Source organism: Myotis nattereri, assembly GCF_964212035.1.
Source record: "Myotis nattereri genome assembly, chromosome: 16".
NCBI classification, from domain to species: domain Eukaryota; kingdom Metazoa; phylum Chordata; class Mammalia; order Chiroptera; family Vespertilionidae; genus Myotis; species Myotis nattereri.
The window spans coordinates 49802383-49828498 of record NC_138091.1 but is presented as its reverse complement, the minus strand read 5'-3'; the positions used below and the strand labels follow the sequence as shown (position 1 = coordinate 49828498).

The following is a 26116-nucleotide window of genomic DNA, read 5'->3' as shown; positions in this document are numbered from 1 at the left end:
CATGCCAGTGCTGTCTCTAGAAAAACACCAGGCGGGATGGAAGGCAGGGCAGAGGAAAGGAAGAGAGAAGAGAACCCTTTGCCAATGATAACTTTTGCCAACCCTAATGGATTATAATTCTACTCCTGCTGCTGCAACTAAGGAAAGAAAACAATGAGGGAAACGTAGGAATATAAACACAGATATAAACATGAGTCTTGGGTTTTCTTGTAAGCCTTCTCTCACCTCAAAATCCCTTTGAAATGCACAGAATACCTAAAATAAGTTTTCCTAGACAAACTGAAAACCAGGGCCTGGGAGGGAGGGAGGGAGGGAGAGCACGGAAAACACACATGCACACACTCACACACACATGCACATGCGGACACGCCCAGTGACAGTGACGTTTTTATATATGTTGTGTGTCTGAACAGGGAATGTTTCTTGAGAAACACGTGTCCAGGAGAATTAAATTAGTAAAAATCTGAGTTCTCATTCTTAAGCTTTCCAAAGCTATTTTTCTTCAGCTGTCACTATTTGTGCATCCTAAAAGAAGTGGAACTTTTTTTTTTTTAAATATATTTTATTGATTTTTTACAGAAAGGAAGGGAGAGAGATAGAGAGTTAGAAACATCGATGAGAGAGAAACATCGATCAGCTGCCTCCTGCACATCTCCTACTGGGGATGTGCCCGCAACCCAGGTACATGCCCTTGACCGGAATCGAACCTGGGACCTTTCAGTCTGCAGGCCGACGCTCTATCCACTAAGCCAAACCGGTTTTGGCAAGAAGTGGAACTTTGATATAAAGACAAATATTACTTGAAACGTGTGACTAGTATAAATAATAAAGAAAACCTTTGCAATTGTTCAGTATTCTTCCTTTTAAAAGCAACAGAAAGGGCTGCCTCCGCTTTCTTGTTATCCAGTGAGGGTACTGGGTGAGCCCTTTTCCAGGTCTGCTTGTCCGGGATTCACACCAGGGCTCTGCAAAGCACAGCCTGTGGCCCTGATAAGAGCGACTTTTACAAGTTAAAGGTTATAAAAATACAAACAACGAAGAATATCCGACAGAGGTCACTGTGGCCCAGAGAGCCTAAAATATTTGCTCTCTGGCCTTTTGCAAAAAATGTTGCTGACTGCAGCTTTATACTAACTGCACCATAGCTCTACGGATGAGGAGGCTTTTGTGCCATTTTTCAGGCTGAGGAAAATGAAGTGCAGAGAAACTGCTGAAGCCACAGTCCTCAACAGAGCTGCAAATAAAACTAGCATCACCTGACTCTGAGTCTCGACCTGAGGAGGAAAGGATATATGCTGAATACTGGGTTAGGTGCTTTACCTGCAACTCATGAATTATTTAACCCCCCCTCTCTCTCCCCTCTCCCCTCCCTCCCCCCCACACACTCTCACACATACACCCTTTCCTATGAGTACCATTATTCCCATGTTCCAAATGAGTTTAGCTAACCTGCTCCCATGTGGTGAACCCAGAATTCTAATCCAAGTCTGACTGAGCCCACGGAGCCTGCTCTCAACACTCTGGCTTCCCCTAATGAAAATGATCAATCCGCCCATGCCCCAGGCCGCAGGGCTCAGCAGGTCCGCCAAAAGCATCAAAGGACGGGGCCAAGACTGACAGATGGGATTGGGTTAGCTGACACTGTGTCCTGTCCAAGGCTGGGCACGTAAGTTTGCCTGGGGCGCGGAGTCTCTGGGTAGGAGGTTTATACTGTGGGTGGATGTTTTCTGTCACTTTTTCAATATTTTCGTCCGCTGGGGAAAGAACCAAGCCTGTGACACCATTCCTTCCCTGGAAGGTATTCCAAAGGGCACCCAGTGTTAGTGTTTTAAAGGAATAACCAGCTTTGGTGTATGAGGATTATTTATTTATAAAAACTGCATGAGCAATCAGCTCACTGGTTATTGTTACAAGTCTTCTTCTTCTATCCAACATTAGAGAACTGACATTGAAACAGAGGAAGTAATTTAAGGCCTTTCTAAGAGATGGCGAGATTAGAACCCAGAGCTGTACCATGAAATCTTCTCAACTTCCCTCATTCATAGCTGGAGACTGTCTGGCCACAGTCTCTACCCGTCTAATCTGTGGCTAACAGCACATACCTGAGAGCCAGAAAGCCCTGAATTTGCATCCAGTTCTCCCATGTGATAATAGTGTTGTGATAATAATCACAGCAACTTGTGGCGCTACCTTCACTGAGAAATGACAATGGGGACAGGCTCTAGGATACATAATATGGATTATGATATCTCATCTTCATAGCAACCACATCGTTGTTTATTCCTGTTTTTTCCAGAAGGGGAAACTAAGTCTTAGAAGGGTTAAGTAACTTGTCTAAGGTATTCAACTCGTGCAGTTTAGATCCCAACTACAAACCTTGGCATTCTAGCCCCAGAGCCTGAAGTCTTACCCACAAAGCTATGCTCAACTGCTTTTGAGCAAGACACCTGACCCTTTTACAGGTCTGTTTTCTGACTTATAAAGGGAGAGTTTCTTGTGAGGGCTAAGTGAAAGGGCGCTGACTGGCACCGAACCGACGTAGAATTAGTTGCTGCCAATCAAGTGAGGGGACAGCTCGGAAACCTAAGTCAAAGACACATTGGCATCAGTTACTGAAAGAAAAGGCTCAAGCAGAGGGACCACACACATGGAACTGAAGAGAATGGAGCTGTGTCCCGCGCTATTTATTTCTGTGTAGCACAGCAGAAAGAGGCAGGGTATAAATGCTAAGAGTCACCAAGCCAACCTCAGATAATTGCCAAGGAAAATTCGAAGTGTGGAAGCCACTTCTTTAGGAGTAAAACTTTAAGCCTTGGTATTAAAATAACAATTATAATAATAAGGCTTTCCATGAGCAAAAGTGGTATATTCTACAATAATGCTTTACACAGTGAAATAGGAAAGTATTTTCAAGGTTTATTCTACCCCTTGGGGGAAACACAACACAGAAACTATTTTTATCTTTGCATGGGTTTTTATTCATTTGTTTGTATGAAGGAAGGATTTATGGTGGTTTTCAAATTTTTATGAACTATAGAAAATTAATGCAAATTAGAAGGTGAAGTTTAAAAATTTTAAAGGGAAGTAATATAAGACAGTTGAGAGATTGATGAAAGAATATACCCCAAAGGAAAAATAAAGAGCAGAAATCAATAAAAATGAAAACAGGAAAATAAATAAAGTTGGTTTTTAAAAAAAAAAATCAATAAAATTAATAAAACTCCAGCAAGACTGATACAGAAAAGAGACAAGACAGATATAAATTACTACTATCAGGGGAAAAAACATTAAAAGATATTCAGGAAATACTATGAATAACTTTACTCTCATAAATTCAACAACTTAGAAGAAATGGACCAATTCCTTGAAAACCACAAATAACCAAAACTTATGGGTGCTGAAAATCATCAACTGACTAGTCCTGTAACTACTAAAGAAAGTGAATTTGTAGTTAAAAAGCTCTAGAGAAAAAAATACACAAGCCCATTTTGATTCACTGAAGAATTTTAGAAAACATTTTTAAAAAAAGAATTGCATATATTGAAATATTATGTTGTATACCTGGAACTAAGATAATATTATATGTCAACTTTATCTACAAAATATTTTAAAGGAATTTAACACCTATTTCATATAGTGCCTACCATAAAAAGGAACTCTCACCAACTCATTTTATGAGGCCAGTATTACTTTAATATCAAGACCAGAAAATAATAGCACACATTCAAAACAACAACTCCACTACAGACCAACATCTCTCATGAACTTAGACAAAAATCCTCAACAAAATTTTAGCACATCAAATTCAACAATATATAAAAAAGTAACACCCTAATGGGTTTGGCTCAGTGGATAGAGCGTCGGCCCTTGACTAAAGGGTTCAATTCCGGTCAAGGACATTTACCTTGGTTGCAGGTTCCCTGGCCCTGGTTGGGGTGCATACAGGAAGCAACCAATTGATGTGTCTCTCTCCCATCGATGTTTCTCTCTGTCTCTCCCTCTCCCTTCCACTCTCTCTAAAAATCAGTGGAAAAATATCCCAGGTGAGAATTAACAAAACAAAACAAAACAGAAAAATAATATACCACAACTGAGTGGGAATTATTTTGGGTATTCAAGGCTAGTGCAAAATTTTTAAAATCTATCAATTTAATCCGTATCAACAGGACAAAGAAGAATCTGTGGTTGTAGCAACTGATTTGAGCAAAAAAAATTTCAACAAAACTCAACATATACTCATGATAAAAAAACAACAACTCCCAGAACACTTCAACCTCATGAAAAGCATCTATAAAAACCTAATGTGCTTAATGGTAAAAGATGAAATGCTTTTCCTCTAAGACGAGGAACAAAGCAAGATGGCCTGCTCTCACTAGTCTTACTTAGCATAGTACAGGACATTCTAGCCACTGAAATAAGGTAAGAAAAGAAAGGTTTAAAAATACAATTTACAAAGGAAGAAATAAAAGTATCCTTTTTTTTTTTTTTTTTTTTTTTTTTTTTTTTTTTTTTTTTTTTTTGCCGAAGGCATGCTAGCTACACATAAAACGAAAGAAATCTACCAAAATCTCTTAAAACTAATAAGTGAGTTTAGTAAGGTCACAGGACAAGATCAACACAAAAGTCAATTGCACTTTCAGACACTGATAATGAAGTAGAAACCAAACTAAAAAATAGAAAGCCATTTATAATTGCCCCCCCCCCCCCGCGCGCAAAAAAAATACTTAGGCTAAAACCTAATGTTATGATGAAAACTCTAAAATACTGATGAAGAAAATCAAAGTTAATCTAACTACTTGGAGAAATCTACCTTGTTCATGGATCGGAAGACTCAATGTTAGTAAAAGATGACAATTCTCCCTAAATTGTAATCTATAGGTTAAACACAATTCCAATCAAAACCTCAGCAAGTTTATTTGAAGACATCAATAAGCTTATTCTAAAACTTATATGAAACAAGAAAGGCCTTGAATAGCCAAAATAATTTTGAAAAAGAATCACATGGAAGGAACCGCTCTCCCTAACGCTAAATCGTACTATATAGCCGCAGTCACCAAGTCAGTATGATATTCCCAGAGGGACAGACACACAGATCAATGCAACAGAATAAGGAATCCAGAAATAGATCCATTAGGTATGCTCAAGTAGTATTTGACAAAGAAGCAAAAGCAAATAAATGGAGGAGGGTAGCCTTTTCAACAAATGGTGCTAGAGCGTTTGAAAATGCACTGGCCAAAAAAATAATAAAGCTCAACCTAAACCTCAGGGAGCAGGTGTCCTGCTTCCCCAGGACTTGAGCTCACTTGAGGACTTGGGCCAAAGCCTCAACTAATAAAAAAAATTTTTAAAAAGTGTTCCTTTACCTCATTTTGCCTTCTGTTTATGTGGGATAGGATCTAGGTGTCAGGAATCTGAGTTCTCGTCAAAGACCATTTTCCGTCTCACCCCGAGTTTTATAGTCGTGGCTCTCACAAGGATTTACTTGTTTGCTCAAATCTATATGGAAAAGGCCAAACAGTCCACACCCAGAGTCCTTGCTGGACTAACATAGGACCCCGTCTGCCAAGTGCATCTGTGGCATTCAATGTCCAGCCAACCAGTCATGTGAGACACTGAGTTCAAAGCTACCCGTTCACCACAGACTGACCGGCCTAGTGTGATTAGTTCAAGTCTCAGAAGGGCGAGCACCCAGCTTTCCCTCTGAAGGACTCTTCCTTTTCACCGCTATTCCTAAGGTCAAGTTATTGTCTGCCAGTGCAAACGTGAACCCACCCCCAGCCTAGAAATCTGAAAAGTGTGAGTGTTTGGATGAAGACTATGATCTTGCCAACTTACGTGGAACTGGTCTGGGGCTGTTCAAATGCTTCTTTGGGAATTTTGAGGCCAGGGTTTCGCTTCTTGCCTGCAGGGAAAGACATGAGGAGAACGTTAGGGTCCGTATCACAGCACTAGCACAGGGACAGGGACGGCAGCAGCAGGCGAGGGCTGACCGGGGACCGTATCTCTCATCTCCCCATTCAGGGCTCTACTCCCTGCCCAGAAGTCTGTGAGTGACAAGTGCCCACACACAGGCTGAGCAGAGTTGCAGTCATGGATGAGGTTTTCCCCAGTCCCAGGTGAAGATGTCATTTGAAGAATGCCAACTCTTGGCCTGGTCGGCATGCTCAGTGGTTGAGGGTCGACCTATGAACCAGGAGGTCACAGTTTGAATCCTGGTCACGGGATATGCCTGGGTTTCGGGCTCAGTCCACAGTGTGGGGTGTGCAGGAGGCAGCTGATCTATTCTTCTCTCTCATCATTGATGTTTCTATCTTTTCCTCTCCCCTTTTCTCTGAAATCAATAGAAATATATATATATATTTTTTTTTTAAAAAAAAAGAAGGAACGCCAACTCTGTTTATCTAGGACAACCTCGCCTTTCTCCCTGATGGGAATTTGTCATTCCAACTTCTCTCTTATACAGAATAATGGTAATGGTAGACAGTGTTGGTTATAGGTGTGTGTGTGTGTGTGTGTGTGTGTGTGTGTGTGTTATGTCAGTGAAACGTAGTCACCCTTATCACAGTATCCCACAATTTTCTAAATCCCCTGTGAAGAACGGATAGAAAACCATGGAGGTAAAATAAAAAAAAGACTTTCCCACCATCTGCCCTGCCCATTCTCAACCGCCTGCCAGAAGCTGAAACACCTGAGAGAGAAATAGAATAATATTTATTTACATTTGCCCTGTTCCAAAAAGGATTAAGATAACAGATGGGCTCATGCAAGGAGGTTATCACTTCTCCGGGAGCCAGATGGGTGCGTAACCGATGTGTTCATCGCTGGGCTGAAACCATAAGAAGGCCGAGCTGAAATTATTTTGTAGATGAGTAAAAAGAACAGATTGAGAAGCGCCAGCTCAGGAAGCAGATCAGAGAAAATCGCTGTGGAAGGGTCGGGGATTTTCCTCATCACAGAGATCCTAGGTGTCTCCTGGCGCCAAAGCAGAGCTGGATAGAACACCCAGGCTGCCACTCTCCTTCTCACCATCTCCTGCAGGTGAGCACGCGGAGCTGACTCGGGCCCTGGACAAGGTCCTGGGAGGGATTCTGCAGATGCAGAACCTTAGAAATCAAGCCCTGTACCTGCTGGCTGGACAATGACTTCCAAAGACTCCAGGGACTTCTCACCATCACAGAGCCAGCTATGACCCAGTCAGAATCGGAATCCAGGTTTCTGGGCCCCCAGGTCAGAGCTCTTTCCGCTGTTTCACAATGGAAGAAGTTTAGAGATGACCAGAGAGAGGGGGTGCTGAAAGTATGGGATTTTAAAAATATATATATTTTTATTGATTTCCGAGAGGAAGGAAGAGGGAGAGAGAGACAGAAACATCAAAGATGAGAGAGAATCATTGATTGGCTGCCTTCTGAACACCCCACACTGGGAACTAAGCTGCAACCCGAGCATGTGCCCTGACCAGGAATTGAACCAATGACCTCCTGGTTTGTAGGTCGACGCTCAACCACTGAGACACACTGGCTGGGCTCAAGTATGAAATTTTGAGTTAAAAAAACAAACACCTTTCTACTCAGTCGGTGACCTCAGAGTCACTTTTCCTCTGCCTTTCCGTCTTCTCAATTGTAAAATGAGGAAGTAGCATCAAGACCTACTTATTAGACTAATATGAGAATCAAATGGGATACCTATGAAAGGGCACTGAGATACCTTAAGTAGCTATTCACTGTAATCATTCAGAGAAAGAATCTGTACAGTCATATTAACGAGTAAGTCATGTAAGACAGTGATGAACAAAACTGACCATATTATCAAAGCCCAATGCACTTTGTAATTGAGCCTTTTTTTTTTTTTTTTTTTACTTCCCGTGCATTCAAAATCCAAAATCTAGTTCAATTCTGCTAGGTTGTACAAAGCCAGGGGGAAAAGCCTTTTAGGACCACCTTCATTATAACAGGTTCCCTCCTCATGTCGGCTTATCTATGTTTTATCAGATTCAACACTCACCACTGACTTTCTTACACCTGGAGCTCAGGGCCATTTAGCACGTTATTAAGTTAGCCAGTTGCTGACAATACCCCACCGCTGTACCCACCAAGAATACTAAGGGTGGGGCCTGATTGTGAGAATTCAAATACTAGATAAGTGGCCTAATTCCCATCTATGGGCCTCCATCAAACAGGAGGGGAACACTATGTTAAATGAGACAGTCCAGTACCCAATGAATAACAAATTCAGATAGCTAGGTACATATGCCAGTATAGGTGACAGGTGATACAGGCAATCCCAATAGCTACACTCATACTTCCCTTGACATTCTGAAGATAAACCTAAACAAGCATAAAAACTATTTGACCTGTGATAAAAACCCTCCAGGTATCATTTCAGCAAACCCAAAGCAGATGTTATTCCTCAATTCCTACATTTCTCTCTCCTTCTTCTAACTCAGCTCTTACAAGATACACAACACAAGAAATAGCTCTTTACGGAGAAAACCTCTTTTGCCAAACTTTAACAGAGCAAATGAATTACTACACCATAGCAATGAATTATTAGCCATTCGTTAGTAGCAATCCATCGTTACACTCTAACTCCACACACTCAACACATCTATACAACAAAATTGTCAACGAGAGAAAGAGAGAGATACCTTGTGGCTCGGAGACTAATAGAATAAAGGACCGAGACAACAAGAAAGTCTTGGGGGGGTGAGAAAGGCCCTGGTTCTCTTCTGACGGCAGAAAAAGAAAGTAGTTCCAGGAGACACAAAACCTAGCTGGATTACAAGGCTGGAAAATTCCCTGCCTTCCTTTTAAAAAGTGGACCAAATGGCACAAAATCCACACACACACACACACACACACACACACACACGCACACGCACACGCACACGCACACACACACCCCCCGACATTCCATACTTCACTTACGTGCTTGCCACTGCACACACAGCCCCGTGAGAAGCCAGCACGAGTGACTCCGGTGAGGCTTTGAAGGCTGCATGGAGGGCTGGCGGCGGAGACCCCACAGAAGCCATGCTTTGCGTAGCTCCCGAGACCACAGGGCAGCAGAAGGAAGCAGCAGTGAGCAGGCTCCACCCTCCTTGAGTGCAGATCTGATCGCAGCAAACCTCCGGGAGTTTATTGTTCCCGGGAAACTGCAACTTCAGAAAGAGGGAAGGGAAGTGGGCCCATCTGGACAGCAAGGCGTGACGTTAATCATGACCCAGACCCGGAGGAACCAAACTATAAAAGTAGTTCTGCACAGGACAGCCTTCTGTGGCCTTTCTATATAAATGCCCCTCTCCTTTCTTAAAAGGGAGAAAAATAGTATGGGGTCCATGTCGAGCTGTGTTGATTTCAAAGCAGTCTGTTCCCGCTGGCCAGGCTGCCAACCCCAGACGCTCACGTTGGATACGGCGGGACAAAAAGTTAACGAGGGAGTAATATGAATAATAAAGCAAAGTGGCCGAGGATGTTAAACAGCCTTTTCCCTTGATATGCTAAAGCAAAAATGACCAAAAAAAAAGTACATCTGAATATAGGCAGATGAACATAGGCCCTATTTATGTTACAGGCTAGCAGCAAGCCTTCTCAGAAAGAGAGAGTTCCGTGAATTTCTGGAGGTCTCAACAAGCTTTGCCCTTTTATTGGTGCAATCTGCAAAGGGCGAGCCTCCCGGGCCTGACCTAGCATAGGCAGGACGGCGTGACATCAGCCCGTGTCACACCCATGCCTGTTTTCTCTAAAAACATTGTAGTCGTGCCGCTCCCTTCCCCCCCCCCCATACACACACACACACATACACACACACACCCATATATTTGCAAAATTCATCTTAGACCAAAGCTGGGTCACTGTGATCTTGGCCTGGAACAAAATGGCATTGGGGGAAAAAAATACACCAAACCTTGCCCATGGTTAGAAAACATTTACCAGGCCACAGAAATGTTAGCTCGCTTTGCCCGTCCCGAAAATGATGGGGTACACAAGACCTCTTGTCAGTGCCCACTCGGAGAGGCAGAGCATAAAGGGCTTCTCTCATGTGCCTTATTACATAAAACAGGGGATCGAGCTCCCGTGCCAACCCAAACAGGGACAGAATCCCACAGGGTCAACAAAAGGTGGCATCGTGAGGAAATGCTGACACCCAAATATTTATCATCTTGGCTGACGGTGGGGGGGTGGGGAAGGTGGGCATAATGATGAGGGTTTATGATTACTGACACAGCTTTACAAAAGGATGGCATTGCTCCCAGGGCCAAAGTCATTTTTTTAAAAAAAAACCTGTTTCCCCATGTGAATGGGGTTGCCGGCCAAGTAACTGGCAACCTGGAGGCCTTGGCTGCCCTCTCCTTAATCCTTGCATCTAGGCTTACGTCCCAAGGGGAGCTGGCAGGGAAACCGGCAGAGAAGTGTCATTCTGTGTTGTTAAATTGCCATGATCGGATGCAAAGCAACGGAGGAAGCAGGGCAGATGGAGGGGGTGCAGGGGGAACGCTGGCTCTGCGAAGGTGACATGAAAGTGGGCACCCTTGCTCCCGTCCCCCAAATGCTGGATCTCATCCACCCCGGAGAGACTCCAACCAGTCTGCCAGGTGTCCTGGGGATTACATAAAAGTTCGAGAAGCGAAGTGCAAAGCTACAATGTGCAAAGCTACAATGTGCAGTCATTTTGATTTCAAGGGGGCAGCTGAGTCTAGACTTTAGCTTGGTGTTCCCAGCGCCTACAGGGCTGCAGTCCCCTGGTAGACAGGAACTCAACCTTCTGAACTCACCTCACCCACCGCACACCCCACGGGACCTTCCCAGACCTTCCGAAAATCACTGTCCTCGCTGACCAACACCTAGCACAGTGTGAACTGGGTGCCACTTTCCCAGATCTCCAGCATTTTAGTTTAAAATGTCCACTGTGTCGCCCAGCCGACATGGCTCAGTGGTTGAGCATGGACCTATGAACCAGGAGGTTATGGTTCGATTCCTGGTCAGGGAACGTCCCCAGTAGGAGACAGCCGATCAATGATTCTCTCATCATTGATGGTTCTATCTCTCTCTCTCCCTCTCCCTTCCTCTCTGGAATCGATAAAAATATATTTAAGAAATAAAATAAAATGTCCACTGTGTCTACAAGAGATCTCCAAGACCATCTTCCATTTACATGCCGCATAACCTTTTCTCGCAGTCTCAACTTATTTTTGCATGTATGTATTTATTTTTGCATTTATTTATTACTTATTGGTTTACTGTCTAACTTCCCCATATAAATTCCATTGTGATAGCCATTTTGCCCAGGAACTGAAAGGTTGTACCTAATAATTTTTCAGTTTCAGACTGAAGAAGAGACGTCAACTATGTTTTTCAGTAGAGGAGTGTCATGCCATGTCCTCCATGTTTCCAAAAAATATGGTAATGAGATTCATCTTATATCTGCAGGATGTTTTGAAACTATGTTTTACACACACACACACACACACACACACATACACACCTTGGTGTTTTAAGTTTCCAGGTCTTTGTTCACATCTTCCCTGGAATGTTCTTTTTTTTATTGTTGACTGCCGGGAGCTGGTCCATCCTTGCTGTTTCAAAGGACCTGGCATATATGGCATACTGTTCTTAATATGTTTGCTCACCTTCTTGGCACTATGTGTTTTAACCAAGGTCTCCTCTCTGAGAAAGGTTGTTTCCCCAGGTAGGGATTTTCCCCTGAAGTTAGGGAGGGAATAAAACCCCTCAACTAAGTGCCAGGTGGGTAATTAATCACTTTAACTATGAACAATCATGCTTAAGCTACATAATCTTTACTCCCTGGAATGGAGGTAAGAAACGCCCTAACCTTTGTAATAGAGATTGATAGGATTGAATCAACTGGTATAAATACAGATGTAACAAGACAGCAAGACACAGAACTTAGAACACAGAACTTAGAAGACAGAACCCACACAGAACCTAGAGACAGAAGAACTTCGCTGGAGAGAACATGGCAAAAGATCCTAGACAGAAACTGGCCACAGAACCCAGAGACAGAACCTAGCGAGAGAACCTGGCTGAAGAACCTAGAGACAGAACCTAGCTACAGAACCTGGATAGAACATGGCAAGAGAACCTGACTAGAACCTGGTGACTGAACCTGGCTGAAGATCCTGGACAGAACCTGGCTGGAGAACCTAGCGAGGGAACATGGCTACAGAACCTGGCTGGATAACCTGGAGAACCTGGCTGGAGAACCTAGCAAGACAACTGGACACAGAACCTGGCTGGAGATCCTGAACCAGAACTTCGCTGGAGATCCTGATCAGAACTTGTCTAGAGATCCTGGCTAGGCTGCTGATCAACTGAACGTTGTCTCCGTGTCATTCCTTCTTCGCCGACTCTGTCCACACCTTTGGGGAGCCCTGGACCTGCTGGGGTTGGACCCCAGCAGTTGACAGTATATATCCCCCATATTCCCTTCTGTCGCCTCCCTCCACCCAGCCTCTGCCCCACCCCAGGCTTCCTCACACTATTGTCTATGTCCATGGGCTATGTATATATGCATATATGTTCTTTGGTTAATTTCTTCCCATTCCCCCTCTCTGAGATCTGTCAGTCTTTCCTATGCATCCATGTCTCTGGACCTATTCTTTCCCTCAGTTTATTTTGTCCATTAGAGTCCACATATAAGTGAGATCATGTAATATTTGTCTTTCCTTGACCGGCTTATTCCGCTTAGCATGATACTCTCCAGGTCCCTCCATGCTGTCTCAAAGGGTAAGATTTCCTTCGTTTTTACTGCTGCATAGTATTCTATGGTGTAAATGTACCACAGCTTTTTTTATCCACTCATCTACTGATGGGCACTTGGGTTGTTTCCAGATCTTAGCTATTGTAAATAATGCTGCTACGAACTTAGGGGTGCATACATTCTTCTTGATTAGTGTTTCGGGATTCTTAAGACATATCCCTGGAATATTCTTATCACCTGTCTCCACTGGTCAACTTCAACACTCAGCTCAAGCCTGTTCTCCTCAGGAAGTCTTACACACACACACACACACACACACACACTCACACACACTCACACACACATACACACACACATACACACTCACACACACACATACACACACACACTAAACACCCCTCGTCTGTGTGGCCACATTTCACTTGGCATATCTTGACTGTCTTCTCCCTACAAGGTCTGCACCTATCTGTTCCCCCATCTCTTCCACCAGAATACAGGCTCTTCAAAGCCCTACGCCATGCTTGGCCCAAACACACAGTTAGCATTAGACCCAAGAATTAAGAGGCAGTGACCACAGCAATTAGGCTCATAAAAAAGCTGCTTAAACTTTTCAGAGGCAAAATCTATGGGCTCTGGTAATTTACTGGATAAGGTCTAGAAGATCAGATACCTAGTGGCAGTAGTAGTAGTTAATAATAGTCATAGTAGTTAGTAGTAGTAATACTAGTAGGTGGTGGTGAGGCAGTAGTTAGTAGTAGTTAATAGTAGTAATAACCTGGCTTTTCCCCACCTAGGGAGAATTAAATGAAAAAGGAAAGTCAGACCAGTTAGGGTGGTGGTGGGAGAAGGCAGATAAACGCCTGCAATTCAAGCGTGTTGAGTGTAAGATGCTAGAGGGGCATGGCGGATTTCAAGCAGCCTCAGAGAGATGGGGGAGTGGAATGTGTAGACGTGGGAGTAACAAACAGAGAAGTAGAAAATTCATGAGACAGGCAGGGAAGCAAGAAGAGCATGGGAGCAAGGGCAGCCAAGGTCAGGACATTTGGGGACAATGAGATGCGAAGGAAGAAGAATCGTGAGGGACAGGAAGAAGCTCTGGGTGGGTCAGAGAAGCATGAGCCAGCCTGTGGAGAGCAGCACTCACAGCTCCCTCCTCCGGGACCTTGCAAAGACTGAAAGCACTCCAGGGGTTTCCTAAGCTCCCTGTGACTGAAGCGCTTTTTTCAGACCCGGTAGAGCTAAAGTTTGTCCTGTCATGTTAACAATTTGGGGCTATGTGCTCTTGAAGAACCTAAAAGCAAATCACAGCCAATGGCCTTGAGTTGTGGTCTGAGCCCAGAGCGAAGGTAGGAGGCAGGCAGCGGTTAGATGGGAAATCCCCGCTGTCTGTGCGCATCTCCTTCCTCATTTATATGCTGCTTCATTCATGAGTTTTTATCAAAAGGAAATGGAGTCATGAGAGTGTTAAAAAGTCCCACTTAAAAACAAAACAAAACATGGCAACGGGCTACACACACACAAAATGTAGCGATGCGTTTGGTCGTTGCAAATGCACACGGAGTTTTGGTTAGGTTTAAAAAAACAGCATTCGTATTTTAGAGATAAATACTGAAGTGCCTCCAAGTGAAATAACATAATTCTAGAATTTGTTTCAAAATAATATGGTGGGCATAGGGAGATATGATAAAATCAGACTGACCATGAGGTGCTCATTGACAGCGCTAGTCAATGGACTCGTGGCAGTTCATTAAATTATCTACCGTTGAGCATGTTTGAAATTTTCTAAAATATAAAGATTTTCTTAAATAGAGACTGAATCACAGAAAACTTTCTTTTAAAAGTTACAAAAGAGGGATAGTTGAGAAATTAACTGCAAACTAAGAGGAATGCATATTGCATATTGGTAGATGGTCCTCAGTGGATGCCCTTCGCTGGAACAAAGGAGGGGAAGGTGCTGGCCTCCTTCCTATTCTTTCTTTCTTTCTTTAAAAAAAAAAAAAATATATATATATATATATATATATATATATATGATACTGATTTCAGAGAGAAAGAGGGAGAGAGAGATCGAAACATCAATGATGAGAGAGAATCATTGATCAGCTGCCTCCTGCACGCCCCCTACTGGGGATTGAGCCCACAACCCGGGCATGTGTCCTGACTGGGAATCGAATCATGACTTCCTGGTTCATAGGTCGACATTCAACCACTGAACCACACCGGCCGAGCTCCTTCCAATTCTTTCTAACTTGATGCCACCTCAGAGGAAAAATCATAAGGAAGAAATGTAGTTCTTTCTCCAGGCCTGCAGCACATTCTAATATTCTTTATGTCAAGAAGGTAAAGGAACCAGGGCCAAAGCAATATTAAAAAAGTTGGGCCCTAGCTGGTTTGGCTCAGTGGATAGAGCATCAGCCTTAGGGACCAAAGGGTCCTGGGTTTAACCAAGCATGTACCTTGGTTGCAGGCTCCGCCCAGGCCTGGCCCCTGGTCAGGGGTTGTGCAGAAGGCAAACAATCGATGTGTTTCTCTCACATCAATGTTTCTCTCTGTCTCTCCCTCTCTCTTCCACTCTCTAAAAATCAATGGAAAAATATCCTTGGGTGAGGATGAACAACAACAACTAAATCGGCAGGATTCTTCCCCTTGAAGCCCACACCCTCGGCCAAAGAAACGGAGGCTAATCCTCTGCATCACGGTTGTTTCTGCGGTATCGCATCCCCTTCCCCTCCACGGAGGCTGGGCATGTCTGAGAGTGTGTTTTGCAAACCGCAGCCTGGCAAAAGCTGGAGGGGCCTCTGTCTTTTGTTCTGCCACATACACCCCCCTGGCTTAGCGCAATTCCCAAGCGTGGCACTGCCAGTTTGAGGTTCATGATGGGCCATTAAGAAACCAAGACGGAGGAATCACTTTGAGAAAACCACTCCATTTAAGTGTTAGATTTTCCGAAGAGAAAAAAACCCTCATTTACAAAAGCAAACAACTGATGTTCCAAACAGTTTTCTTTATGTAAGTTGACTCATATTTCAAAATGATTTCAGGTCCTCATGGAACCCTGAAGGGGGAATTGAGAGATGTAGGCCCTTCATTTTTACTCCTAAATCAGCCACCGTCCCCTTGATTACAAAGCATTGCTTCAGGTGGCGCCGTAACAGCAGGGCCTCGAAGGAAGTGGAATTCTCCGGTCTTAGGTAATGAGTCTAGAATTTGTTCCAGGCAGTCACCTTGAAACATGTCAATTGGTTACTCTCCAAGACTGAGGACACAAAAAGTACATAAACTCCCCACTGCACCAGGAGAAGGTCCCACCTACTGTGATCAGAAATGTGAGGGAAAGGAATGAATTTCAATATGTTCCATGATGTCTCATTCACAGTGACCTACAATTTCCCCAAACTGGTTTTAAGGGCTAACCAAAAATGCAGTGAGTTCATATATATAATGACCCCTGGATATATTGATGTTATAAGATTTTAAGTTGCAGATTTTTATTAGATGGATTTTAATTGCATATTATTGATGGCAATTCTCACAAGTCTTTCTTATTGGAACGTAGCACAAAGAGCTGAGGGAGGTGCTCACGCATGTGTATATTCAACTGGATGATTTAAAAGTCTCCATCAGCGCCAAAACCGGTTTGGCTCAGTGGATAGAGCGTCGGCCTGCGGACTGAAAGGTCCCAGGTTTGATTCCGGTCAAGGGCATGTACCTGGGTTGCGGGCATATCCCCAGTAGGAGATGTGCAGGAGGCAGCTGATCGATGTTTCTCTCTCATCGATGTTTCTAACTCTCTATCTCTCTCCCTTCCTCTCTGTAAAAAATCAATAAAATATATATATTAAAAAATAAAATAAAATAAAATAAAATAAATAAAAGTCTCCATCAGCGTCACAGACGGTTAAGCCAGAGAACAAAAAAGAGGCCCAGTGGGAAGGGAACCAAACCATAGCACTCGTTCGCTGTAAAACCTTGGGAAGCTATTGATCTAAGCCTCCTCCTTAAAGTGGGAATACTGCTAAGGGCCTAGCAGAATTAAAGGAACCCAGCAGCATATGCAGCGCCACTGGGTAAATGTGTGCTAGGTAAAGGAAAGTTGCCAAGTCAGCTACACTGCTATTTTTGGCAGCTGCTTTGTTATTAACAAGTAGCTGCTCATGAGAATAATAAAAGCAACCAATGTTTATTGAGAATTTATTATATGCAGGGCGCAGTGCTCAGCTTGTGACATAAATCCTTAATGTAATGGTCACTACAACTGCATGGGGTGAATATTTATTTCTTCCTCCACGTCAAGGACCTTGTCCAGAGCTGGTCCCGAGGTGAGCAGGCGGCCTTCCCATATAGGATAATTATATTTAGCCCTACAGTTGCAATTACTCTTCATCACAAGGCTATTTGCACTGGCTTGTAGAAGGATGATTGCTGAACTGTGTCGGCAATAGTATAGCTGGGAGCCAACAAAAAAAAGTCCTGGATTAAATCCCCTGAACAGGCTTTCTACACCGATGTCCAGGCTTCCGTAGATAACAGATGCAGGTTAGAAAGCGGTTTCCCGGGAACTACTATGGTGACATGAGCTGGGTCTTGTGGGAGAGCCAGACTCCATCGTAAAGCTATACTGCCACAAATGTTGCCCGAGATGTTTTAACATTTCTGGACTTGAGTCCCCCGGATGCTAAGATGGAAACATTCCGTCAGTAGTCAGTAAACCAGCTACTTTCCTCATTAAATGGTGCTCTGGCCCCAGCGTTACTGACAACATCACAAAGCGTTCTACTGTGAGAGGAGAGGGCTCTGGGGCTGGGGTGTGTTTATAAACTAATACCCCTGCTCTACGGGGGGGTGCGGGTGCTGATGAAATTGATAAGCCTAGGCCCTACCTGACAGAAATTACTCTAGCAGGAGGTTAATGGTCAAGCGACTGAAAGTTGTGACTGTGGCTCCTGTTTGCAAAACACTGTGTCTCAGCGACACCTGTGCTATGTGTGGTGAGGGCGGCCCCCTCCATATCGAAGAAAGGGGCTCTCAGGCCACTAATGGATTCCTTGCTCACCTCATGCTGATGGTAATCTCTACCTGATGCCTCTCCCTTCCGACCAGAGGATTAACCAGCCCCAGACTAGACTAAACACTCAAGGTCACCCAGACTCTTAAAGTGGGCTAGCCACCAGAAACCGTAACACTCCAAGTAAAATAAATGCACAAAACCAAATGCATCTCAACAGCCATCTTGGGGGCTTCTTCTGTGAAGGAAGAACCCGTATCTCTTACTAAGGACACTATTTTCTCTCCAGGAAACGGCTCCATCCTCCAACGCCTAAACAATAAATAAAACGAGGCTTTACACCAAATAGCACTCTCACTGCATCTAGCCGCGTCACCCACCGGCACGCGAGTCCGCTTGTGACCACATCGTGGGCCTCTAGCACGATGCCTGGGAAAACGTTTTTCCATACTTTGCTCGCCTCTTGTTGCAACTTCATCTCACTGTCACATCCAGAATTTGTCTAGATAGGATATGTTCTAGACTTAATTTTAGCGCAGGGCTCTTAACTTCCTTACCTGGGCCTCTTCCTCAAAAAATACACATTGATGAAATTAGGAAAATGCACAGACTTTTCCCAAAAGGTAACTGTGAAAAAAACATAGAGCACATAGTATAATTGAAGAGGCAATAAAGATCCATGGAAATTTTTGGTGTTTGGTTGTTTTTTGTGTTTGTTTGTTTTTTGCACGTTTGTTACTGCTTTCTAAAAAACAATGGGGAATTTGAGCAACAGTCTAGAAGAGAAAAGAAGCAAGTGGGAGATAGGGGCAAAGAGATGAAAGGCGTGAACAGAAGTGACAGGGCAAGGTCCCAGTGGGCCTCGTGAGATTTACTGCTCAGTGGAGAGAAGTGAGACTCACAGCAAGGAGAGAAGGGTCTCTCTCTAAGACAAGAAGAAAGAAGAAGAGCTTCAAGGGTGACAACACGGAGAAAATTCAATGTGAAGAAAAGCTGAGAGAGGCACTCGTATTGACATATAACAGGGTGTTCTGCCAAGATTTCCCCTGGGACCCGAGGAAACATGAAGCCAAGACACATTAGAAACAGGCAGGATAGGTCAGCAAAGGAGCGCCTGCAGCGTCAAATGCAATTCTACTCAGTACTCCTGCCGTGCCTAAGCTCCTGAGGAACTGGCTGATGGTCTATAAAGAACGTGAGAGAGAAATTCTAATAGACACCCTACTATGGAAGGCTGGAAGGTAGGTGGGATCTAAAACGTCCTTATTCCTTTTAAGAACCTCCTCCATTCCAAAGCTGCTCATCGTCAAACGTGGAAACAAATGAGTCAGAAGTGGTGACCAGCTCAAAAACTACCCATGAGTCCCAAAGATCACATGTGAGTATGTGATACATTCCACTCTTTGAGAAATAGTAGAAAGTTGGCTACTGAAGAGTTTGAATTCTTAATCTCCAGGGCTGTAAACCCCAAGGTCTACAATAGATCCATGACATTACCTTTGCCTTCTAATTTTTATTGTAACAGCTTTATTGAGATATAATTCACATAACATACAATTCATCCAATTTGAACCATACAATCCGATGGTTTCTCGTGCATTCGCAGAGTTGTGCAACCATCACCACAAGCAATTTTATAACATTTTTACTACCCACACACAAAAAATCATACCCCTTAGCATTTAGTCTCCATTTTCCACCAATACTATCCTTCTCTCTGGTCCTACATTCTGTCTGTATAGATCTGCCTATTTTTTGACATTTCATATAAATGGAATCAGATAATATGTGGGCTTTCATGGCTGGCTCCTTTCACTTAGCACAATGGTTTCAAGGTCTGCCCATGTTGTAGCATGCATCAGTACGTCTTCCTTTCTAACGCCAAACAATATTTCATTGTACAGACACACAAATATGTTACCTATTCAGAAAACTAAGTTTAAAAACAGAAGAACAGAATCAAATGCCATAAAAGCCAGCGAATAGTTAATAGCAAATAACAGAACAGTTCATATGAAGAAGTGGTTCGTGGTAATAAAAGAGCCCTGGTGTTGTCAGAACCTAGCTTCTTTTTCCGAGTCTGCTGCTCACTAGAAACTTGAAGGCATAAGTTGCTTAACTTTTCTGGACTTAATTTCTTTGCCTGAAAATTTGGGGATCAGACAGTTTATAGTCTATGCAACTAATTAGAGTCAACATTTTCTGGGGCTAACCAACCATTCGCTAAGTTCTTCACATGCATTTGAATCTCATAACCACTCTATAAAAATAAACTATTTCCTCAAAGATTTAGAAATACAATTACCATGTGATCCAGCCATTCTACTTCTGGGTATGTACCCAAAAAAACTGAAAGCAGGGTATTATGGGCTGAATGGTATCCCCACAGGTTTCATATGTTGAAGTCCTAAGCCCCTAGTACCCCAAAATGTTTTTGGAGATAGGTCTTGAAAAAGGTAATTAAATTAAAATATAGTCATTATGGTCAGTTCAAATCCAACATGACCATTGTCCTTATAAGAAGAGAAAATTTGGAAATCTTCAATTTGAGCCATGTCAGTACATTACCTATTCAAGGAAAGACCACATGGAGATATAAGAAGACAGTCATCTACACACTAAGGAGAGTGTCTTCAGAAGAAACCAAGACCTTAATTTCAGACTTCTAGTATCCAGAATTGTGAGAAAATAATGTGCTGTTGTTTCAACCACTTAGCCTAGAGTACTTTGTTATGGCAGCCCTAACGAACTAATACCCAGATCTCAAAGAGATATTTGCACATCCATGTTCACAGTAGCTTTATTCACAATGGCCAAAAGGTAGAAGCAAACCAAATGTCCATTGACAGATAAATGGATAAATAAAATGTGACATATACACACAATGGACTATTATTTAGCCTTAAAAGGGAAGGAAATGCTGACACATGCTACAATATGAATGAACCTTGAAGACGTTATGCTAAGTGAAATAATCCAGTCACAAAAAAAAAACAAATACTGTTTTCCACTTAGATGAGGTCCCTAGAATAGTTGAATTCATAGAGACAGGAAGGAGAACAGTAACTGGGGGTGGAGAGAAAGGGAGAGAAATGGAAGTCGTCATCTAATGGGCCCAGAGATTCAGTTTTGTAAGATGTCCTGAAGATGGATGGTGGTGATGGTAGCACAATGATGTGAATGTGGTTAATGCCACTGAATGGTACACATAAAAATGGTTAAGGTGGTAAAGTCTGTGTTATATATATTTTACCACAATTAAAAAGAAAAGCGATTAAGTGAAAAATGAAATATTATTCTCACTATATGAATGCAGAAACTAACATGTTTTCTCAAGTTCCAACAGTCTGTATTTTCCATCTGGGTCTGCATCCCAAAGCCCACGCTAGATATACAACTTTCCATCCTAACACTACATTTATTTTTCTTTTAAATCAAGAAGACACGCTAGTTTTGTTTTGTTTTTTCCGATTACTACATAACTCGAGCTATTTTCAGATGATTTTACTTTCCCAGCAAGCATTTCGTCTGTTGAGCTGCTTTGGAAAGGTATATTTTCTTCAGAAAAGTTGTTCCCTTACCTAATCTCGCTCCCGATCTCCATATTCCTGACTTGCACTATGGCCTCTTATTTCAGGTCCATCCCTCCCTCCCCCCCCCCCCCGGCCCTCCCCCCCCCCCCAAAGAAAGAAAAAATGAAATGGAATTTCTCTAAAATATGCAGGGCTTATAAGTGATAGATGCCAAGATATCCTCCTCCTTTTATGCCAAGACTATGTTCTCTTAACTTCAGTGCATTACTCCCTCTCCCAATTGTCTCAGTGTTTGAAAGCTGTTGGGCCAGAAGCTTCGGTCTTTGAAAGTCTGAAACTAGTACTGTCCCCGGGGGTGAGGCTGTGCAGGGTCCTGTGTGCCAAGCTGCAAACAGGTTGGGGCTGTTGGGAAGAACAGAATGTCCTCTGGCAAAGAGGAGGGGCCCAGAGTAGCCACAAGCAACCAGAGGAGCTGCCATGGTGTGGCACGTGCTATGGAGCCAGGGTGAAAGGACACGATGGGGCTGAGGGGAGAGATGCGAAGTTCTAGGAAACGAGGCTAAGTTCTGCAGAACGCTTTCCTCTCAAGAACAGAGGCCCCGTACGTGGCTGCAAACTATTTTTTTAAATAGATTTTTTTATTGATTTCAGAGAGGAAGGAGAGGGAGAGAGAGAGAGAGAAACATCAATGATGAGAGAATCACTAATCGGCTGCCTCCTGCATGCCCCCTACAGGGGACGCCCTGACCTGAAATCAAACCGTGATCTCCTGGTTCATGGGTTGACGCTCAACCACTGAGCAACACTGACCAGGCTGCAAAGTATTTTTTTTTTTAACTATTTTTAAAAAGCTATACTTTTTCTTAAATTGTATATACAAATAAGAAGACATTCCACCCAGGAATATCAGGCTAACTCTCCAAATCTTTCTGTACTGGAGAAAAGCAAATAGCCAAACTAATCATGCAGTAAAGAGACATTATAGGAAATAAAAGCACATCTCCCAGGCTCAGCTCCCCAAATAGTCTCACAATAAGTCAAAAGATATGTTACATAAGCCTCCGAGAAATAGTCTAAATTCAATGGTGGTAGTGAAATTCTGTCATATTTAACACGGCCTTGAGTAAGTAGGCCATGGACTAGGGCTAAGACTTTTTTTTTATATCAAATCAATGGCTGTGGCTATTGTAGCGCCTCTTCCTTTTGCAGAATGCAACCTGTTCTAGATTTCCTGGCAGAGGCTGTGATCCCTGGCGACACCATGCTTCCTTCTGAGTATTTATTTGCCCGATCACGTTATGTTTCAGTGAACTGAACATGTGTGCAAGCGCAAGCAGAAGCACTAACGTAGGGAGAAAAAGGGAGACCCACATATTCAACGTGTGTCTCAGTGCAAAACCCTCGGGGCTTAAGAGGATAAGGCTGTCCTACCTTGCCCATATCATCCACCTTGTCCCCCTCCTTACTGAGATCACAGTGACAAACAAGACTTTGGCACAGAATCCTCTATTTTCATTCAGTAGGCAGCAGAAATGTGGGCCAAACAGATGAGGACAGTGCAGGCTGTGGTACAATGTGCTCTGCCCCCAAGCCAGTGAAGCAGCAGATGCAACGGTGCTTGAGGCATCCTTAGAGGAATGCATCACCCACCCGTGGATGGCAGCCAGCCTCCTCTTCTCAGCCACTCCAGTGCACGGAATAGCTCAGGTGGCAGGAATGGAGGCTGTGCCTGGGTCCAGCAGGATGGGCTCCCTCGTACCACTCTTACCAACGACCTAGCCATTGCCACTGCTGAATGTCCAACCCATCAGTAGCAGGATAGATGCCAAGTCCTATAGCACCTGCAAGGGCGTCTGCCAGCCCTGTGGTGGAAGGTGATTATAGCACATCACATCCACCAGAGGGGAGGAGGAGCCTGCAATTCACGCTTCCCTACTCCAAGCATGGGTTTGCCTTCTCTGCCTGGGAGGCTTTTGCAAGCATACTATGTATGCAAGGAGAGGAGAATGCCTAACCTATCCACATGGTATCTCACAGAACACTACTGCAAACCAAGGGGCTGGTTAATTCAAAGGAAGTGCAACCATGAGTGTACGACCAAGGAAGCCACTAATTTGATCACAAACTTAATTGTTAAAAAACCACCAGTTCGACCGTGAAAGAAAGGATCAGTTAGGGCACTAGCGTTCCTTCTCTTCCAGTATCACCCTGATTCATGCCCCAACCCTGACATTTCTGCAGGAAACGTGTTTCCTCTCAGTGGTCAAAGGTGTCAAGATCTGGGTACAAGGTGTGTTCATTGGTACTGGGGTATCACTTTTTCTTGGCCCTTTCGCCAATGAGAGGTAGGAAACACATGAATGTGCACAGATATATATATATATACACATATAAATATGTAAGCACTCATACATAAAAATACACATGTGTATGCATCCGCACACGAACGTACATATACACATCCACATATGGCCAATACCAAGTCATCCCACAGGGTTCTTTTTGCCTTCTCTCGTTTGCTAGGTCCTATAATACAAGATTGTTTACTCCATACTACTGTCTGTCTCTCATTTTAAGAGGGATTAAATTTTACCCAAAGCTCCCCATGCAGAATGACCCTCCTGTCTTATTGGCCAACAAAGGATCACATACTTATGCCAGAACCTACCTCTGGCACAGGACCATCGCCATTGGCTTCGCCCAGTCACTCTGCCACCACCTCCATCCCCAGGGCTGGGGTCAGGGCCTCCGCTCAAGTGCACAATAACATGGAGAAGGGTGAGATACACAAGGAGAATAGGGCTTCTCTTTTTTTCCTTAAATAATGTCTATTTTTAAAATTTTTATTTATTGATTTGAGATAGAAAGAGGAATAGGGAGAGAAAGAGAGAGAGAGAAAGAGAGAGAGAGAAAGGGAGAGAAACATCGATTTCCTCCACTTATTTATGCATTCATTGGTTGATTCTTCTATGTGCTCTGACCAGGGATCGAACCCATAGCCTTGGTGTATCAGGACAACGCTCTAACCAACTGCGGTACCTGCCCAGGGCAGAGAATATGGTTTATAATAGAGGGAAGGTAGGGGAGCATGGAGCACGCACATCATGGAGTCAACCAGCTATGTCTCCTACATGAATCTACAATCCACAGAGTCGACTGGGCAACACAACTCCTCTGATATTACACGCAAAGGTTTCTTTGTGTGTGCACATGCACACTCTCCTGGGAACAGGATCCACTGCCCTCATCATTTCTCAGAGGGCTCAGGGACCCAGGAAAAGTTCAGAACCAGTCTCTTCATTCTGAACTAGCTCAGTCCCTGATCTTAATTTACAGAGCATGGGAGGTTTCTAGGAACTTAAACCCCATTTCAGAAAATGTGAGCATTTCTCCAATCTCATTTATTACACTTGTGCTCCCAGGGCAGGAGTCAGAAAACCAAACCGCCTGGCCTTTGTCGAGACACAAACGTTTGTCTCAATTTGAGTCCCTCTTCAGCCTGTTCCTAGAGACTGACCGTTGGGGCTTCTGGGGCAATTAAGGGCACTAAATCCTCTGCGAATTAGACATGCTGCCTTTCAACTCATTCTTCTAAAGGACAAGGGGACGGCACGGGAGTCCCCGGAGGAATAAAGGGAACAGACGTGCAAACTGTCATAAAGAAGAAGAAAATCCATGGCTTAGGAGCCAGAGAGCAAATGTCAAGGCAGCTTGTCAGTTTCAATGTGTTCCCAGGATCGTATCCCATTGGCCCCAAACGCAGAGTGCAGAGTCCCAGAAATCTTGCCACCATGTGGGACAGCTGTGGCCATAGAAAGAGATCAACAAACGCGTCCAGGGCTTTAATCTGCTGGGGCTCCGCCCGCAGTGCCATTTATCTATCTGCAAAGGCTGAGTACAAAGGCGCTGTACTGCAGGCATTATGCCAGGTAGGAAGGGGGAGGGGGGCATTTAAAGGCATGTGCCCTTGAGTGTGGCTCTTACATTTTTGCCAGGCAGACAACTGCTGTGCAGACAGAGATGACATCACGGGAATCTAGATTGCTCTTAGCCACCTCGGTCACAGGGTGACTCTATAAAGCGATCATCCCAAATGGGCCGCTTTTGAAAGAGGACACTTCATGATTAAACCAAGACGAGAGCTGTGAAGAGGGGCAGTCCCAGCAAACCAGATGGCTGGCACCCTCCTCGGCCAGCGCTTCATAAGACTCTGCCCTGGTCTCTGTCATTCACCCCACACGTTGTATGTGCCTTACACTGGGCTAAGCAGCACAGGAGTATGAAAAAATCATTAAAAGGCTGTAGCGTACCATCGCACACCATAGCATGTAGTCCTTGCCTGTAGAATCATCTCTCTTTGCTCTAACAGGACCCCGGCTGCCTTGAGCAGCAGCTCTCTCGGCAGCCTTGAAATCCAAATGAGCTGACGTTTACTCTGAGCTCAGGCATTAGGAGGTTCTGCATGGATGGGTTTTTAAGTCTTTGATTCAGAATATATCCAAGTGACTCACTGGACTATTTTGGTCTTGGGAATTAAGCTGCATTCAGAAAGTCCTGCTGCCATCTCACGTTCCAGGGTAGACAGAAGCCTTCCTTGGAAACCTCTGGAACATCTGCCTGAGTTTGGGGCGTCAACCGATTCGATCGGGCACCCCTTAAAAAAAATCTCTTGAACTCTGATGACATTTTCTCATTTTAAGTCACCTCCAAATCCTCTCCCAGGTCAATAATCATTTATGTGCATTAACCTCCATTCTCTTGGCTAAAAAAAACCATTTCAAATCAAGGACCCCAATTCAGCCTGGCCAGTATCGTTCAATGGTTGAGCGTTGACCCATAAGCCAGGAGGTCACAGTTTGAT

General features: G+C 43.8%; 1 protein-coding gene across 3 annotated transcripts in view; it reads right to left on the bottom strand.

The window, feature by feature from the left end:
* Window positions 1-26116, bottom strand: part of MAP2K6 (mitogen-activated protein kinase kinase 6) — a 130257-nt gene that overhangs the window by 24829 nt on the left and 79312 nt on the right. For 2 of the 3 annotated variants that reach the window (XM_081109877.1, XM_081109876.1), the window contains one exon: window positions 5836-5902. Coding sequence is in view for 2 of the 3 variants with exons in the window: in XM_081109876.1 (XP_080966002.1) it covers window positions 5836-5902 (67 nt within the window). In the remaining variant the exon portion in view is untranslated. Of the gene's footprint in view, window positions 1-5835; window positions 5903-8924; window positions 9198-26116 lie in introns of those variants that run through there. The other variant, XM_081109875.1, reaches the window with a different exon arrangement.